General features: G+C 36.0%; 1 protein-coding gene across 1 annotated transcript; it reads right to left on the reverse strand.

Moving 5' to 3' along the window:
- Positions 1-7961: 7961 nt before the first annotated feature.
- LOC114194940 lies at positions 7962-9825 on the reverse strand. Its single transcript, XM_028085342.1, has 6 exons — positions 9799-9825; positions 9444-9714; positions 9254-9350; positions 9024-9145; positions 8158-8243; positions 7962-8066 (listed from the first exon to the last, which is right to left on the reverse strand). Exons 1-6 carry the CDS (start codon positions 9823-9825, stop codon positions 7962-7964), a joined length of 708 nt encoding a protein of 235 aa, XP_027941143.1.
- Positions 9826-17264: the final 7439 nt, after the last annotated feature.

A 17264-nucleotide genomic window follows, 5' to 3' on the forward strand; every position in this document is an offset into this window, starting at 1 on the left:
CTCATATACTGGTTTTCAAACAGGTGGATGGAAAAGGTTATGGATAGGGTTCACTTGGACTGTTGGGGGTAAATAAAAGGTAACTCCGATTTGTCCTTCGATGATAATTGGCATGTTGGGAGTAGAGAGGAAAGTAATAGTAGAGTTTCCTGTCCCTGAAATGTAACATAATTATTCAATGCATTGGTTTGTCATGCATTCCCTGGGAAAACAACCACAATGTCGACAAAGAAGGGATCAGGCATGTTGGGAGCAACCATTTATGATAAGGTTATAAAATTTTGTTTTTCACACACAATCATAAAATAAGTGAGACAAATATCACATAAGAAAAATATACAACATATCATAATAAGATAAAATGAAATGAAAATTCTCCCAAATCCATAAAACATGATTTTATCATACTTTATAAAGATATTGATTAATTTTATAGTGACTAGTCAGGATAAATGAGCTCATGGTCAACAAAGTGACTCAAGAACATCTCATCTTGAGTAATACTAACTCGTTTAAAACCCCAAGATTATACCTCCAACTACAATAATTAAATATTTATTTATCATAAATTTTATTTCAATATTAAACCATATAATTATTTAAATAAATAAATATATAGGATCAATGAATTAAAATAAATATAAATAAATAAAAAGGACCAGTACGTAACTGGAGATAAATATAAATAAGTAAATGAGAGTAAATATTAATTGAATAAATATGACCAATGCACAATTGGAGATGAATATAAATAAATAAATAGGAACGAGAACTAAATATAAATTAGAATGAGGTTAGGGACACCTCACTTAAAGGTAAATATAGAAATAAAAATAATTATGAAGAGATAGGAAAAATAAAATTCAAAAGATAGAATGATAAATGTCTTCTCCTCTTACCTTAGCTATTGTGGAAAATGCACCAAGATGATATGTAATTTGATTTTTTTCCTTTGCTACTACGCTCTCACTCTCTTTTATCTTCTTCTTTTCTATTTTTTTTTTCACTGCACGCACCTTCACCCATGTCTCTTCTCCACTTCCTTCCTTCCAACGTCTTGTTTTTGGCTATTTATAGTGGTGGAGTCATGATTGCTATTAGTCTCAATTAAACTGAAGCATTAATGGTATAGTTCATCGTTAAGTTACTTATAAATTATTTTTAGAAGATATTTTATCTTCTCATCACCTCACTAGTTTATCTCTAACATCATGTGTTCTGTTTATCATTTATTATTATTATTATTATTATTATTATTATTATTATTATTATTATTATTCTTATTAAATAATAATGGTTTAAATGTATCTAAGTACATCATCTATATTGTTATAATTAATATAGTTATCCTTAAAAATTCCACCATTAATATTATATATATATATATATATATATATATATATATATATTATAGTTATTTTATATTATTATTATTATTTTATTTAATGATTAATTAACCCTATATATGTATCATAACACATAGTCATTTATATATATACATGAAATTTTTATATGTTTATAATTAATAAAATTATTATAATTATTTAACCATTTTTTATCCTAAAATTTTTTATAATCTTTATATTTATATATCCATAGTTTATTCGATTAGATACAACATACATAAAAAAAATGTATTAAAAAAAAATTAGGTGTTAGCATACTGAAAACATTGTGGTATAAATTTTGAGATTTTACATTTTCTTCCCCAGATACTACTTAATATATATATATATATATATATATATATATATATATATATATATATATTAAAATAAATAAGGGTAAAAGTCTCTTATTTTCTCTTCTAATTCCCATGTAATATCTCCATTAGCTTCATCCATATGACTTTGACTGGAGGGATCTGTTTGCCTCTCAACTCTTTGACCTTCTTGTCCATAATTTGTACAGGCATTGTGTCAAATGTAAGGTTATTCTTTAATTGTACTATATAAGGTCTTATCACATGAGTTGGATCATAAATATATTTTCTTAAGTGAGACACATGAAAGACATTATGAAGGTTGGAAAAGAACGAGGGTAAACAAATTTGATAAGCAACAAGACCTATTTTTCTAAGAATTTGGTAAGGACCAATGAACCGGGGAGTGAGTTTCTTTGATTTCATCACTCTACCAATTACAATGGTTGGTATTACTTTCAAGAATACATGATCACCTTCTTGAAATTCAAGAGGTCGTCTTTTCTTATCAACATAACTTTTTTGTCTACTTTCAGTTGCTTTCAATTTGTCCCTAATCATTTTGATTTTCTCTGTTGTTTGTTGAATCATGTTAGGACCTAATACTAAACTTTCACCGGTCTCAAACTAACACAAAGGTGTTCTACATTTTCTCCCATATAATGCCTCATAGAGTGCCATACCTATGCTAGAATGGAAACTATTGTTATAGGTGAACTCAATCACAGGCAGGCATCAATCCCAACTATCATAATCTTCTAACACAAGGTCTCAGTAAATCTTCCAAAGATTTGATTGTTCTCTCTGATTGTCCATCAGTTTGGGGATGATATGCTGAGCTAAGATGGAGTTTAGTCCCCAAGGCTTGATGTAAGCTTCCCCAAAACTTAGAAGTAAATCTAAGATCCCTATCAGACACAATACTTGTTGGAACTCCGTGCAACCTCACAATTTCTCGTATGTACAATTCAGTCAATTTCTCCAATGAATACTTGATTTTAATGAGTAAGAAGTGAGCAAACTTTGTTAATCCATCCACAATAACCCATATGGAATCTAATTTTTGAATGGTTTGTGGCAAGCCAACTACAAATTGTTATACTATCCCATTTCCATTCAGGTATATCTAAGGATTGTGGCATTCCTGCTTGCTTTTGGTGTTCTATTTTAGCTTTTTGACAAACTAGACATTTTGCTACATATTGTGCCACTTTCCTTTTCATTTTGGGCCACCAATACGTTTTCTTGAGATCCTGATACATTTTTATTGTTCTCGGATGCATGCTTAATTTGCTTTTATGTGCTTCCTCTAGAATCATTTTTTTAATTTCTTCATTGTTGGGTACACATATCCTATCCTCAAATCTCAAAGTTCCTATCCTATCTATGCCAAAATTCTCTCCATCTTTTTATCCTTTCAATTTCTTTTTCTTTTGAATGAATTCATCACTTTCTTGTGCCTCATGGATTTGTTTTTGTAAATTGCTAGTGATTTGAATGAAGTTTAATTACATTTTATCATGGCTTAGGGTGACCGGAAAATTCATGTCTCTAAATTTTTCTAACAATTTCATTTCATGAATCATTAGTGAGGAGATATGTAATTTCTGCTTAAAGCACCTGCCACTACATTTACCTTTCCTGGATGATAATGTAATTCAAAATCATAATCTTTCAGAAATTCTATCCATCTTCTTTGTCTCATATTTAATTCCTTTTAGTCAAACAAGTATTTGAGACTCTTATGATCACTAAAAACTTCAAACTTACCACCATAGACATAATGTCTCTATATCTTAAGTGCAAAAACAATGGCAGCTAGTTCTAAATCATGGGTTGGGTAATTTTTCTCATGTGTTCTTAATTGTCTAGAAGCATATGCCACTACCCTTCTATCTTGCATAAGAAAACAACCTAATCCTATTTTGGAAGCATCACAAAATATAACAAAGTGTCTAGTAGGATCAGGTAATGCTAAAATAGGATAAGTGGTTAATCTTTTCTTGAGTTCTTGAAAACTATTCTCACATTTTTCTGTCCACACAAAAGCTTGGCCCTTTTTGGTGAGTTGGGTTAAAGGCAAAGCTATTTTAGAAAATCCCTCAATGAATCTTCTATAATATCCTACCAAACCGAGAAAACTGTGAATCTCAGTCACTGTTTTTTGTGGTTCCCATTGTAAAACTGCTTCTAGTTTGGTCGGATCCACTAACTCTCCCTTATTGGAAATCACATGTCCTAAGAATTTTACTTTCTCTAACCATAATTCACACTTAGACAATTTAGCATACAATTTCTTTTCTTTCAAGATTTGCAAGACAATCCAAAGGTGTTCCTCATGTTCCTCAAGAGTCTTAGAATAAATAAGAATGTCATCTATAAAAACAACCACATGTACATGTTCCTCGGCTTTCCTTTTCGTCCCACCATGTACATGTACTTCCACCACAGACTATTGCAAATTGGGAACGTCAACTTTTCCCGCTGCCTTAGCCTTAGCGGCCATCTCCTTCCTCAGCGACTGGAAGAGCGCCAAGTTCTTCTTCCCAGATTGCGCCATGTGCCCTACAATGATATATTAAACCTCGGATTAAAACAACAGAATTATTAACACAATTTAAGTAACAAACAGATACCTTTAATATCTATAATCGGATGAACCGAATTATAAACTCTAACTAAGCCCTTAGTGGGCAACTTATCAACAAACTTCATTAAGATCTCCACCACCTCCTTATCCCCCGTCGATAACTCATCCGTCCCCATATCCTTGTACCGAGAAGGGGTACCCTTCCAGCTAAATGGGAATTTTGTACTCCCATCTGCTTCAAGAAATAAGGTTTGCCTTCTTCCTTCACCACAACTTTGAAGTACTTGTCCTTAAAGTGCTTGAAAGACTGGGAAAATGCATCTAGTCTGCTGATACTAGGACGACTTATCAAAGACATCCAAGTAGTCGGCCAACGGGGTCTGGTGTCATAGAAATACAAGAAAGCGTAAGGAGAAGGCTCCAGGTATATAGATTGGCACAAGACGCGAAAGGCTTGCAAGTAGGCCCAACTATTCAGGTGCAACTGTGTAGGTGCCACATTTAGTGCGTGCAATACACCCATAGTAAAACCATCTAACGGTAGCTGCACATGTAGCTGAGAAAAATGACACATATACATGTAGAAGAACTTCTCTGTAGCCCCCTCCTGCCCGTGACATACACGGTCAATAGCGCTAACTCTCTCCAGGGAAACGATATCCCCGCTTACACCCTTTGAGATGACAGGCGTACAGTTTAACCAGGAGTTCAATAAGCAAGACCACCGGAACAAAGATGATTGATTATGGACGTCGGCAGCCACCCATCCATAACCGCCTTTGGCCGGCCAGTCACTCTCGGCCAACTCCTCAGGGGGATCTTCTCGGACCTCCCTCACCGTCTCCATAGGGATCCCACTTACCATACCTCCAGAACTAGTACCCTCTTCATCAACTTGCCTACCTCTACTCCTCTCCGACCCCATACTCTCACTACTAGATGTAGACAACGACAGGCTATCGCTACTGGACATACCTTTTTCTCGTGTTTTTGGAAAGATGTCAGTTGAAATTGGGAACTAGTCGGACAGTAAAATGCACACAAGACCTCTGAATACAAAACTCTCGCAAATGAACCAAGTAACCCCTCACTCGTTTTGAAATCCATATTTATAGCCCAAAATCCCAAAAGGCGAAAACCCCTTCCCGCCAAAACAACAACTCATACCAATCGACACCATCATTACAAGAGACGTGACTATTAAAAACGACGGCGCCAAAACTTCCTGATTTGACCCCTGACACCCCTTCACCTACCTTCAAACGGTTACCACTTTTAGCCTTAACATTATTCATCACACTTAAAGGTTGGGGACTGGTGTATCACACCTAGCCGGTTTCGCTAGCATATCAACACATATCACCCTTAACTGACACCTATGTCGGTCAAGGCTGGGGGACTGGTGTACCACACCAAGCTAACTTAACAAAATAATGATAAAACGATCACCATACCAAAGCATTCGAGTAACCGGCCTAGGCTGGCCTAACCGGCCAAAACTGGTAACCTAGACGTCTAAAGGAACAACCTGCCTAAGACGACACATGAGCAACACAAACCGCCAAGGAAAGTAGTCGGCTTAGGCCGACAACTTCAATATATTGAGTAAAATGGAAGCCCCCCGTGTTATATAGGTCCTAAGGGCCTGGGTTAGGGCCCAGGCCCACTTACAGCCCAAGCTAGAGCCCAAGCCAAGGCCCGACCCATGGGATAACCAGACATAATTAAAGCTCTATAAATACATGTGGACCCCAATAATTAAAGGTACACATTCATTAATCACAGATTTGACCTTTTTGAGAGTTTTGACTCACTTGAGCTTCGGAATCCCTTCTGCAGGTAACCCCTCCTGGGTCCAAACCGACATGTACCAACCGGGAAGAGGCCAACTAAGGAGATAGCGGACTACATGGGTAAGGTGACGCTTGTGCCTAACTTATCTTGTTTGTTATCTGTAGGATCAGTAAAATTTCACCATAATATAATACAAATTATTATATAGAATTCATAATATATAATATATAATACATATAATATATAATATACAATATATATTTTATTATTATATGGTATAATATATAAGATATAATGTATAATATAATAATAAAATAACGTAAATCAATTATATCAATAATTTATTATTAAAATAATATAAATAACAAATATTAGGGAATAAAAATATTTATCGAAGTTCAAAATGAGAAATCGAATTGAATAATTTAAAATGATTTTGCAAATTTCAAGTTTAAAAACATAATAACAAAAATTAAGTACTTATTTTAACAAATAAATTTTCTTTAATGTAGTTATATTAACATAATTTAGTCCAAAATATTTGCTCTTACATACACCAAAATAAAACAATTGAATTATTCCAAAAATAATATTAAAAAAACCAAAATATAGAAATTTAAAATTGAACCAATAATTTTGATAAAATGGTGATGAAAAAAAATTAAATTTAAAAGTATATTTATTGTAAATGGTAAACAGATATAAAGGTTAGGAAAAAATAACTTCAAAATGGTTTTATTGTGGCTGGAACCATTTCTGTTTAAATAATAATCATTTTTATTATCAACAATGTATTGGTTACCCAACAAATGAAGAAATTTTAATAGTCATTTAAATACAATAATGTATAATAAGTAAGACTTCATAAATAATTCATTAAAAAAATTAGGTTATCTGAAATGAAAAACGCATAAAATAATTAAATAGAAGTTGTAGATTATCTAGAATTTAAAGCAAATGACGTCTTGAAACATTACAATACCCAAATATGTCTCTAGCGGGAAAGACTAAATAAATTTAATAAAGACAAACATATTTTTGTTCAAAGGAATATTGGCTTCTTCAATAGAGTCCAGTGATAACACCTTTTTTGCTGATTCTCTTTAGTGGATTGTTCAAGTCATTAGTGCTTGAATTATCTTTTGGTACCTCAACTAATGGGGCCACAATCACTTGATTCATTTGTAAATTTCTTCAATAAATCCTATGAAACAGAAAACAATATTAGACCAATTTAAGCTTTAAAAAATATTAAATTAAATTAAAAAAAATGTATTACAAATTAACTATACCTCTACAACATCCACACACGAATCTTAAATTATACGTTCATTTTCCCTCCTGAATTCTTCATTACCAGCATATACATCCTTGAAAAACATTAACATTTGACATAAATTGTGTTTGTAAAGAAAGAAATAAATAATAAAAATATAAATTATAAACAGAAATTAATAAAACATAGTTCTCATCACTGACACTACTAAAAATTCAAATATTACATGGGAATTTTCTTGCAAATTTGTTAAAGAAAATTGCAAGAAAAGACTTTTTCCTGCTATTTTTTCTAAGAACTTTAATTGGCAGGTAATTCTTGGTGAGTAATTATTTCCTACAAAATTATGAAATTCGCAAGTATTTTTTACAACATTTTTTTGCAAAAAGTGTTTTATACAAAATATTTTGCAAAAAAATTGGTAGCAATTTCCTGCAATTTTTTTTCTCATAACAAAATTTATAAATATTTCCTACGAAAAAAATTTCAAAACAAAATTGGCAGGAAATATGGATTTTTTAGTAGTGTGACTTCATGGCAAAATCATTAAACTTATCAATTATACCAACATCAAAACATACTTTCTTAATTCTGAAAGACTATTCAAGTTTAAAGGTCTGATCATTCCTACTCTCGATTATAAATAACAGACTTTTATCCACCAGTTCAGCAAATTCCTTTGCCAAATGTTCAGAAACAAAATTCTAGATATAGAAAAAAAGTTTATATCATTTTGAAAAGAAATATGCAACCAATAATAGAAATAAATGTCTTTGTTCAGAAACAACATTCTACCTTATCATGACCCTGCAATATATTTGCACAACCTTTGTTTATAAGGGCAGTTGCATCTCCATCAAACAACACAAATGTTGTTGAATCTGATGAGTCAATGACTCAAATTTTAACCCTATATTTGACAAATTATTACACATAAATTAAAATTTAATAGTTACAACTAACATTAAATTAAAAGTAAAATAAAATGAATATTAAGACATTAATTTAATATTATCTTGGAAAAACTTTGATGACATGTTTATTACACTTCTCGCAAAAAAAAAAAAATCTTAGAATTTGGATAAACATCCTTGTTACAAACACAAGCAGTATACCACCAATCTTCCTCGATGACAATATGTTTAATGGTTCCAAACACAAGCGGTTACCTTTGAATGACATAAAAAATTTTAGATAATTCATTATGTTAAAAGAAAATATAGAACTAATCACATGTTATTACCTGTTTACAATCTTTGAGACCTTATATGTCATTTCTAGGTGTAAGGCTTAAGAACTCATCTTCAACATTATATTTAAAGTTTTGTAAAAGCTGATTTAAGCCTTGTGATGAAGATTAAGTGTTTTCAAACATTCTGTAAAGTAATAAAACATAGTCAAAACATGACATATAACAATATATTATCTATAAAATGTAATATGTATATGTAAATTTCAACATTTCAAAATTCGTTAAATATACAAATAACATACCTAGATTTTAGTTCAGATGCCTCTTTAGAATCAACATTATACTGTATTCTAGTGCAATACTTAAAATTATGGACTTGACCTTATCTATATTACAAATATAACAAAACTAAAAAAAAAAGTCATAATAAAGAAAAAATATAAGGATATGATGAATATTAAAATTATACCTTGAAAGCTTTTAACTTTAGCAAACTCTATACTTATTACAACATTTTGTACTTCTCCAATGGAAAGAAAACCATTCAGTTTATCAACATAAGTGCCAAACAAAGTACACTCAATGCGAAACCTACAATTTACATTCACGTTTAAAAAAATTAGAAGTTTTATGTCAGATACCAAAAATATATATATATATATATATATATATAGATACAAGTTTTGAAATATATATTACCCATCAGATTCTATGGCAATGACATTCAATTTTGTTTTATTTTCATCTACTTGCAGCTCTCTTTCAGTTCCAACCCCTACCAGTACTCTTAAGATATCTACATAATAACAAGATTCAATGATTTAAATTAAATAATAGTAAGAAAAAAAAATAAAAAATGACCATAGATAGTTATTACATATAAACTTACTTACTAAATAATCTTGGTCAAACTCAATGGAAGATAATACAGACAAAGGTATGTAATCATGTTTGATATCTGGAACCAACTTCGCATCAAGCAAAGTAACTTTTGTTCCGAACTGAAAATTGATCTTATAAGGATGGTGTGATGTTCGGTATATTCCCCCATTTGGAGTAGTGCTGAAATTTTGGATTCCATACACCTTGCCTTCAGATATCTCATTCTGAAATTTGTAAATAAGAGTACGTCGAATGGAAGCATGTATTTTGCCTCCCTCCTGTAAAATATGCACAAAAATCAAATATTAAAAATATAATGAAGTATTCATTGAACATGTTACAAAATAGTAAGTTAATATTACCTGTTTGTCTTGAAAAACTAACTCCATAGAGAAATGACACTTTTGTTTACTAAAGTCTGGAATAAACCATGATCGTATGACCTTAGCAATGATGTTCCAGTTCTCTTTGGTTGGAGTAACTTCACTTATGTTATGTGAAAACTATAGATGTCAAATAATATCTCATGTTTTATACAAATAGATGAAAACAAAACTCTTTATAAATATGCAAAAATACATTTCATAAAACTCATTAAAGTGGTCATTGAAATACAATTCTGGAAAAATTGATCATTTGGAAATACTGTAGTGAAAATATTTGAAAGAGATATCATTGTCAAGAAAAGCAATCTAACTTACATGGAAAAAATAATGCTTTCTAGTCAACAAATTTCTGAACAGATGAAAGCTATTTTGAACATATGAAAGAAAGCCATAAACCCTAGTTCTAAAACAAAAATACATGTAGTTCATACCTCCAGAAAAGTACATCTGCTGAAAAGTATTGGTCAAGTGATAAAAGCTTGTTAAAGAAGCAAAGCAAAATATATTTGAAAAGGAAACACAAACTAACTGACATGACATTAGTTACCTGCACAATTCGTGGGAGATCAAACAAATTTCTTGAGTAGTGTAAATTATGATATACATTAGAATACTAAAACATAACTATTACGTCAAAAGATTTTGTTTTTTAAAGTCTTCATCAATATGTAACCAAAAGTAACTATTACTTTTATTAATTGAATGAATAATAAATAAAATAAGGAATTAAAATCAAATCTATGCACCACAATTAGAAAAAAAATGGTGGAATTTTGGTAAAAATTTTTTGTACCTGTTCGAAAGTTGTTCCTGGAGAGAACAAACAAGATAAGTTAGGCACAAACGTCACCTTACCCGTGTAGTCCGCTATCTCCTCAGTTGGCCTCTTCCCGGTTGGTACGTGTCGGCTTGGACCCAGAAGGGGTTACCTGCAGAAGGGACTCTGAAGCTCAAGTGAGTCAAAGCTCTTAAAAGGTCAAATAAGGTGATTAATGGAGTAATGAATGCGTACCTTTAATTACTGGGGTCCACGTGTATTTATATAGTATTAATTATGTCTGGTTATGCCATGGGTTTGGGCCCTAACCTAGGCCCTTAGGTGGACCCATTGAATACTAGGGGGCTTTGATTTTGCTAAGTATATTGGGGTTGCCGGCCTAAGCCGACTACTTTCCTTGGTGTTTTGTGTTGCTCATGTGCTGTCTTAGGCAGGTTTTCCTCTAGATGTTTAGGTTACCAGTTTAGGCCAGTTAGGCTTAGGTTAGCCCAACCTAGGATGATTACTTGAATGCTTTGGTATATAGGTATCGTTTTATTGTTTTATTATTATTTTGTTGAGTTCGCTTGGTGTGGTACACCAATCCCCTAGCCTTGGCCGATATAGGTGTCGGTCAAGGGTGATATGTGTTGATATGTTAGCGGGGCTGACTAGGTGTGGTACACCAGTCGCCCAGCCTTTAAGTGTGATGAACAGTGTTAAGGCTAAAGGCGAGAAAGGGTTAATGGTAGGTGAAGGGATGTTAGGGGTCAAATCAAGGGGTTTTTGCGCCGTCGTTTTTAAGACTCGTCTTTTGGAATGATTGTGTTGGTTGGTATGGGTTGTTATTTTGGTGGGAAGGGGTTTTTGCCGTTTGGGATTCTGACCTATAAATGTGGATTTTAAAACGAGTAAGGGTTTATTGGTTCATTTGCGAGAATTTCCAGTCAGAGATCTTGTGTGCGTTTTCTTGTCCGACTAGTTCCCAATTCCAGCCGACATCTTTCCAGAAAAAAGAGAAAAGGTATGTCTAGTAGTGATAGCATGTCATTGTCTTCGTCTAGTAGTGAGAGTATAGAGTTTGGGAGGAGTAGAGGTAGACATGTTGAAGAGGAGAGCACCAGTTCTAGGGGGTATGGTAGGCGAAATCCCTATGGAAACGGTGAGGGAGGTCCGAGAAGACCCCCCAGAGGAGTTGGTGGAGAGTAACTAGCCGACCAAGGGCGGTTACGGGTGGGTAGCTGCCGACATTCGTAATCAATCATCCTTATTTCTGTGGTCTCGCCTGTTGAACTCTTGGCTGAATTATACACCTGTTATCGCAAAAGGTGTAAACGGGGGTATTGTTTCCCTGGAGAGGGTGAGCGCCATCGACCGTGTGTGTCACAGGCAAGAGGGGGCAACCAAGAAGTTCTTCTATATGTACATGTGCCACTTTTCTCAACTACATCGGTTGCCGCTGGACGATTTCACTATGGGTGTGTTGCGCGCGTTGAACGTTGCACCTACACAGCTGCACCCAAATAGTTGGGCTTACATGCAAGCCTTCCGCATTTTGTGCCAATCCCTATATTTGCAGCCTTCTCCTTACGCATTTCTGTACTTCTATGATACTAGGCCCCGCCAACCGACTACTTGGCTATCTCTGATAAGTCGTCCCAACATCAGCAGATTGGACGCATTTTCCCAATCCTTCAAGCATTTTAAGGACGGATACTTCAAAGTTGTGGTGAAGGAAGAGGGCAAGCCCTATTTCTTGAACGCAGATGGGAGTACGAAGTTCCCGTTTAGCTGGACGGGGACCCCCTCTTGGTATAAGGATATGGGCACCGACGAGTTGTCGACGGGGGATAAGGAGGTGGTGGAGACCTTGATGAAGTTTGTTGATAAGTTGCCCACTAAGGGCCTAGTTAGAGTTTATAATTCGGCGCACCCGATTATTGATATTGAAGGTATCTGTTTGTTACTTAAATTGTGTTAATGATTCTAAGTTGTTTTAATCGGGGTTGAATATGTTATTGTAGGGCACACGGCGCAATCGGGGAAGAAGAATTTGGCGCTCTTCTAGTCGTTGAGGAAAGAAATGGATGTTAAAGCCAAGGCAGCTGGGAAGACTGATGTTCCCAACCTGCAGGAATCAATGGTCGAGGTACACGTGCACGGCGGGACGAAGAGGGAGGCCGAGTTGCCGCCTCGACCCCGTAAGGGGAAGGATGTGAAAAAGGTGAGGGCAGCATTACTCGGGGCGGGGTCAGCTAGTGGGTCGGGGTCGGTCAGTGGGGCGAAGGGACCGGAGTCCGGCTTGATCGAGTTGTTGGAGATATCTGTCAAAAAAGATATTGCGATCAACCTCCCAGATACCATCATCAACTCCATTGATGGTATGGAGGCGGATCATATTGTGAGGACGATGGTTGAGTTTGGAAGCAAAGCATTGATATTAAGTTGTCGTGTTGGGTCTCTATATCGATGGGAAGTAAAGGAGGGAGGTAGGGAAAGAGTGGAAGAGTTGCAGGGAAAGGTGGACAAGTTTGAGGAGGAGAGGGCCGCGTGGAAGAAAGAAATGGATAGTTGGGAGGAGGAGAGAAAAAGGTTCGGAACATGGAAGGTTCACTGTCTGAACTCAGAGGGAAAATTGAACAAGAAGATAAAAGATTTGGAGGCAGACTACGATGAGCTGAAAGAAAAATATGATGGTGTTGTAGGTGAACTTGATGACTTGAAGAATTACATCATCCAAGAGCATATCAACGGCTTTGAGAAGGGTTTGCGGCAGACAACCTTTTTTGACCAAGATGTTGACGCCGCAGACTCAAAATTTGATATGAACAAGGATGTTGTTGATGGGAAGCTTGTCAAGGAGGTTGAGAGCAGTCCGGACGAGGAGGCGAAGAAGGAGGCGACCGAAGAGGAGAAAGAGGCGGATGATGCCGCGGAGGTGGCCCATGATGCAACAGAATAGGACTTTGATTTTTAATGATTTAAAAATATTATTGAGCCTATGTCTGTAATAATTGCTACATTATGTTCGTGATACTTGGTACATTGCTTTTGCGTTTATGTTTAATGTGATTGATTTTTTGTTTGCTATTTTGTGTACTGGATGATGATGATTTGTGATGTATGTTATGTTTGGCGAAATCGATTGCATGTTAAAGGTGTTTGACCCAGGCCGCTTACTTGTGGTAAGGGTGTTCAACCCAAGCCGCTTACTTGTGGTAAGTGTGGGGAACTTAAACGAATTTACCACGAGTTAAGGGTGTTCGACCCAGGCCACTTACTTGTGGTAAGGGTGGGGAACTTAAACGAATGAGAAGTCAAATTGAGAGCAGTCATAAAGTTGGGAACCCTTTGTATTATTCATTGAATCTGGGGTGCCTCGTTAAAACCTCCCTGGCCAAAACCCTTCTTAGGGAAAAACGACCAGGTGAGAAAAAGGAGTACACCCAGGGTTACAAGTATTTGGTTCAATATAGTATACATTTAACTAAATTAGAATTTGAGGTGGGACACATTCCAAGTGTTGGGTATTTCTTCCCCAGATAAATGTTCCAAGCGATAAGCTCCTCCTCTTGTGTCTTCACGTATGCGGTATGGGCTGTCCCAGTTGGCGGAGAACTTGCCATCCTTCTTTCTTGCCCTGTTGGCCATTTTCCATACTAAGTCTCCGCTTACAAACGATCATGGACATAGGTTTACGTTATACTTTCTGGCAGCTCTTCGTTTAGCGGCTAAGTTACGTATATGGGCTTTTTCCCTGAGTTCGGGTAGGAGGTCAAGATGAGTGGCCATGTTTTGGTGGTTGCGGGTTGGGTCGTACAGTTCTCGGCGCAGGGATGGTTCGCCAATTTCGACCGGTATCATGGCGTCTACACCGTAAACTAGGCTGAATGGGGACTCGTTTATTGATGATTGAGGGGTGCACCTGTAAGCCCATAGCACTTCTACCAGCTCCTCGGGCCATCGGCCTTTGGCACTATCTAATCTCTTGCCCAATTCCACTAGGATAACTTTGTTGGCCGCCTCTGCTTGTCCATTTGTTTATGGGTGCTCTACAGAACTTGTGATGTGTTTAATGCCCAGACCAATGTAGAACTTGGCTAGGTCCTTATCTATAAATTCTCGGGCATTGTCGGTGATGATAGTATGTGGAACACCATATCTACATATAATATTTTTCCAAACGAACTGCTGGACTTGCTGGGTCGTGATCGTGGTCAACAGCTTGGCCTTTATCCATTTGGTGAAATAGTCAACGGCTACAATCAGGAATTTCACCTGCCCTTTGTCAGGGGAGAAGGGGCCGAGGATATCCATTCCCCATTTAGCAAAGCGCCATGGGGATAGTATGGAGTGGAGTTGTTCTTGTTTCTAGTGGATGAGGTTGCCATGTTTTTGGCATGGTTTGCACTTTTTGACGTAGTCTTGGTAGTATGCTTCTATAGTCGGCCAGAAGTAGCCGGCTCGAAGGATTCTAGTGGCCATAGTGTGTGCGCCAGAATGGTATCCGCAAATGCCTTCGTGTAACTCCTTAATGATATACTGCGCTTGCTCTGTAGTGACACATTTAAGAAGCGATTGGGCGTATCCGCGTTTTTAGAGGTCATCGCCTATCATGGTATACCTGGCGGCCTTAGCCAGCCAAGTTTTGTCAGCATCTTGGGGTGGGTTGCCGGTTTGGAGGTATTGGATATAAGGGGTGGTCCAATTGTGGGTTTGGGGAGGGGTGGTATTGTCGGCTGGGAAGTGGGTCAGGTTGTGGCAGGTATTTGTGATGGAGAGTGTAGATAATGTTTGCTATAATAGGGATCGGTGGCAGCTTTTTAATTTGGTGCTGGCTAATTTGGACAAAATGTCGGCTCTGATGTTGTCGGTCCTGGGGATGTGTTCGATGCGGACTCATTCAAAGGCGGATTGGATGACTGCGCGAACCAGATGGTAATATTGTAAAAGGATGGGGTCTTTAATCTGGAATTTGTCATTTAGGTATCCTACAGTAAGCTTGGAGTCGGTTTTGCACATTAACATCTTGACACCAACTTTGCGGGCAAGGGAAAGGCCGGCAAGGATGGCTTCGTATTCGACTTGGTTGTTGGATGTTTTGAAGGCAAAGTGGAGGAACTTTTCAATGAGGATATCGTTAGGCCCTTCTAACACGATGCCAGCACCGGCACCTTTCGGATTCGAGGAACCATCTACATGAAGCGTCCACTGGTCCTCTATGGGTGTTTACTGGAGGTCATTAACAAAATCTAGGAGGCATTGGGCTTTGATGGGGTCATGGGGTTCGTAACGAATGTTGAATTCCGACAGCTCGACGACCCAGGATGACATCCGTCCTTCTAGGTCTGGTTTTTACAATATTTTTTGGATTGGGTAGTCGGTTTTGACGATGATGTTGTGGTTTTGGAAGTATGGGCACAGGCGGCGAGCTGCATGGACCAAGGACATGGCTAACTTCTCTACCATTTGATACCTGGTTTCAGGATCTTGCAGCGTCCTGCTAACGAAGTAGACAGGATGCTGCATGCCTTCTATGTCTTGGACAAGTGCGGCGCTGACGGTGTGGTCGGTTGCGGTGATGTACACTAGCAGGGGTTGACGAGTGTCCGGCTTGTGGAGGATAGGTGGTGAGGTGAGAGTGGTTTTTAGTTTCTGAAATATTTGTTCACAGTCATCTGTCCATGTGAACTGGGCAGATTTCTTGAGGAGTTGGACTATGGGTTGGGTTTGTTCAGCTAGTTTGGGTAGGAAGCGGGAAATGGCTGTAAGATGGCCTATGAGGCGTTGGACTTCTTTTTAGATACTTTTGGTTACATATTGATGAAGACTTTAAAAAATAATATCTTTTAATGTAATAGTTACGTTTTAGTATTCCAATATATATCTGCTCAAGAAATTTGTTTGATCTCCCACCAATTGTACAAGTAATTAATGTCATGTCAGTCATTGTTTATTTTTCAAATATATTTTGTTTTGCTTCTTTAACAAGCTTTTATCACTATTAGCCATATTTGACCAATACTTTTTAGCAAATGTACTTTTCTAAAGGTATGCACTACAAGTATTTTTGTTTTAGAACTAGGGTTTATGGCTTTCTTTCATCTGTTCACAAATGGCTTTCATCTGTTAAAAAATTTGTTGACTAGAAAGCATTGCTCTTTCCATGTAAGTTAGATTGCTTTTCTTCACAATGGTATCTCTTTCAATTTTTTTTTCAATACAATATTACCAGATATTTAGTTTTTCCATAATTGTATTTCAATAACCACTTTAATGAGTTTTATGAATTGTCTTTCTGCATATTTATAAGGAATTTTGTTTTCATCTATTTGTATAAAACATGCAATACTTTTCGACATCTATAGTTTTCACATAACCATGATACTATCTAGTTTACAATGAATAGGTTATGCGTATGACTACGTAATAGGTGGCCCTTTCTTAATTATAGTCTTCCTAATAAAGCTTTGTTTTGTAATTTAAATTCAATTTCCAATTTTATGTTAGTAGTATTGTTGAAGTTATACACTTTCTACGCTAATCAAAGTTTTTCTGCTTTTTTTACACAGTTTCCAAATCCATGTCTATCATACGGATTAAGTTCGACGTCAACTTTATTTATTTTTAAATTACTATACTACTATATTTTAAATTTTATATTTTAGATTTATATTGTATATTA

Source organism: Vigna unguiculata, chromosome 8 (assembly GCF_004118075.2).
Source record: "Vigna unguiculata cultivar IT97K-499-35 chromosome 8, ASM411807v1, whole genome shotgun sequence".
In the NCBI taxonomy this organism is placed as follows: domain Eukaryota; kingdom Viridiplantae; phylum Streptophyta; class Magnoliopsida; order Fabales; family Fabaceae; genus Vigna; species Vigna unguiculata.

Excerpts from the sequence above, each read along its gene's own strand:
- LOC114194940 (XM_028085342.1), bottom strand. The coding sequence starts at position 9,825 with ATGGAGTTAGTTTTTCAAGACAAACAG. Across the intron at positions 9,351-9,443 it reads TGACCAAGATTATTTAGTAA|ATATCTTAAGAGTACTGGTA; the intron begins GTAAGTTTATAT and ends GTTATTATGTAG. Across the intron at positions 8,067-8,157 it reads TATTGCAGGGTCATGATAAG|AATTTTGTTTCTGAACATTT; the intron begins GTAGAATGTTGT and ends TTCTATATCTAG.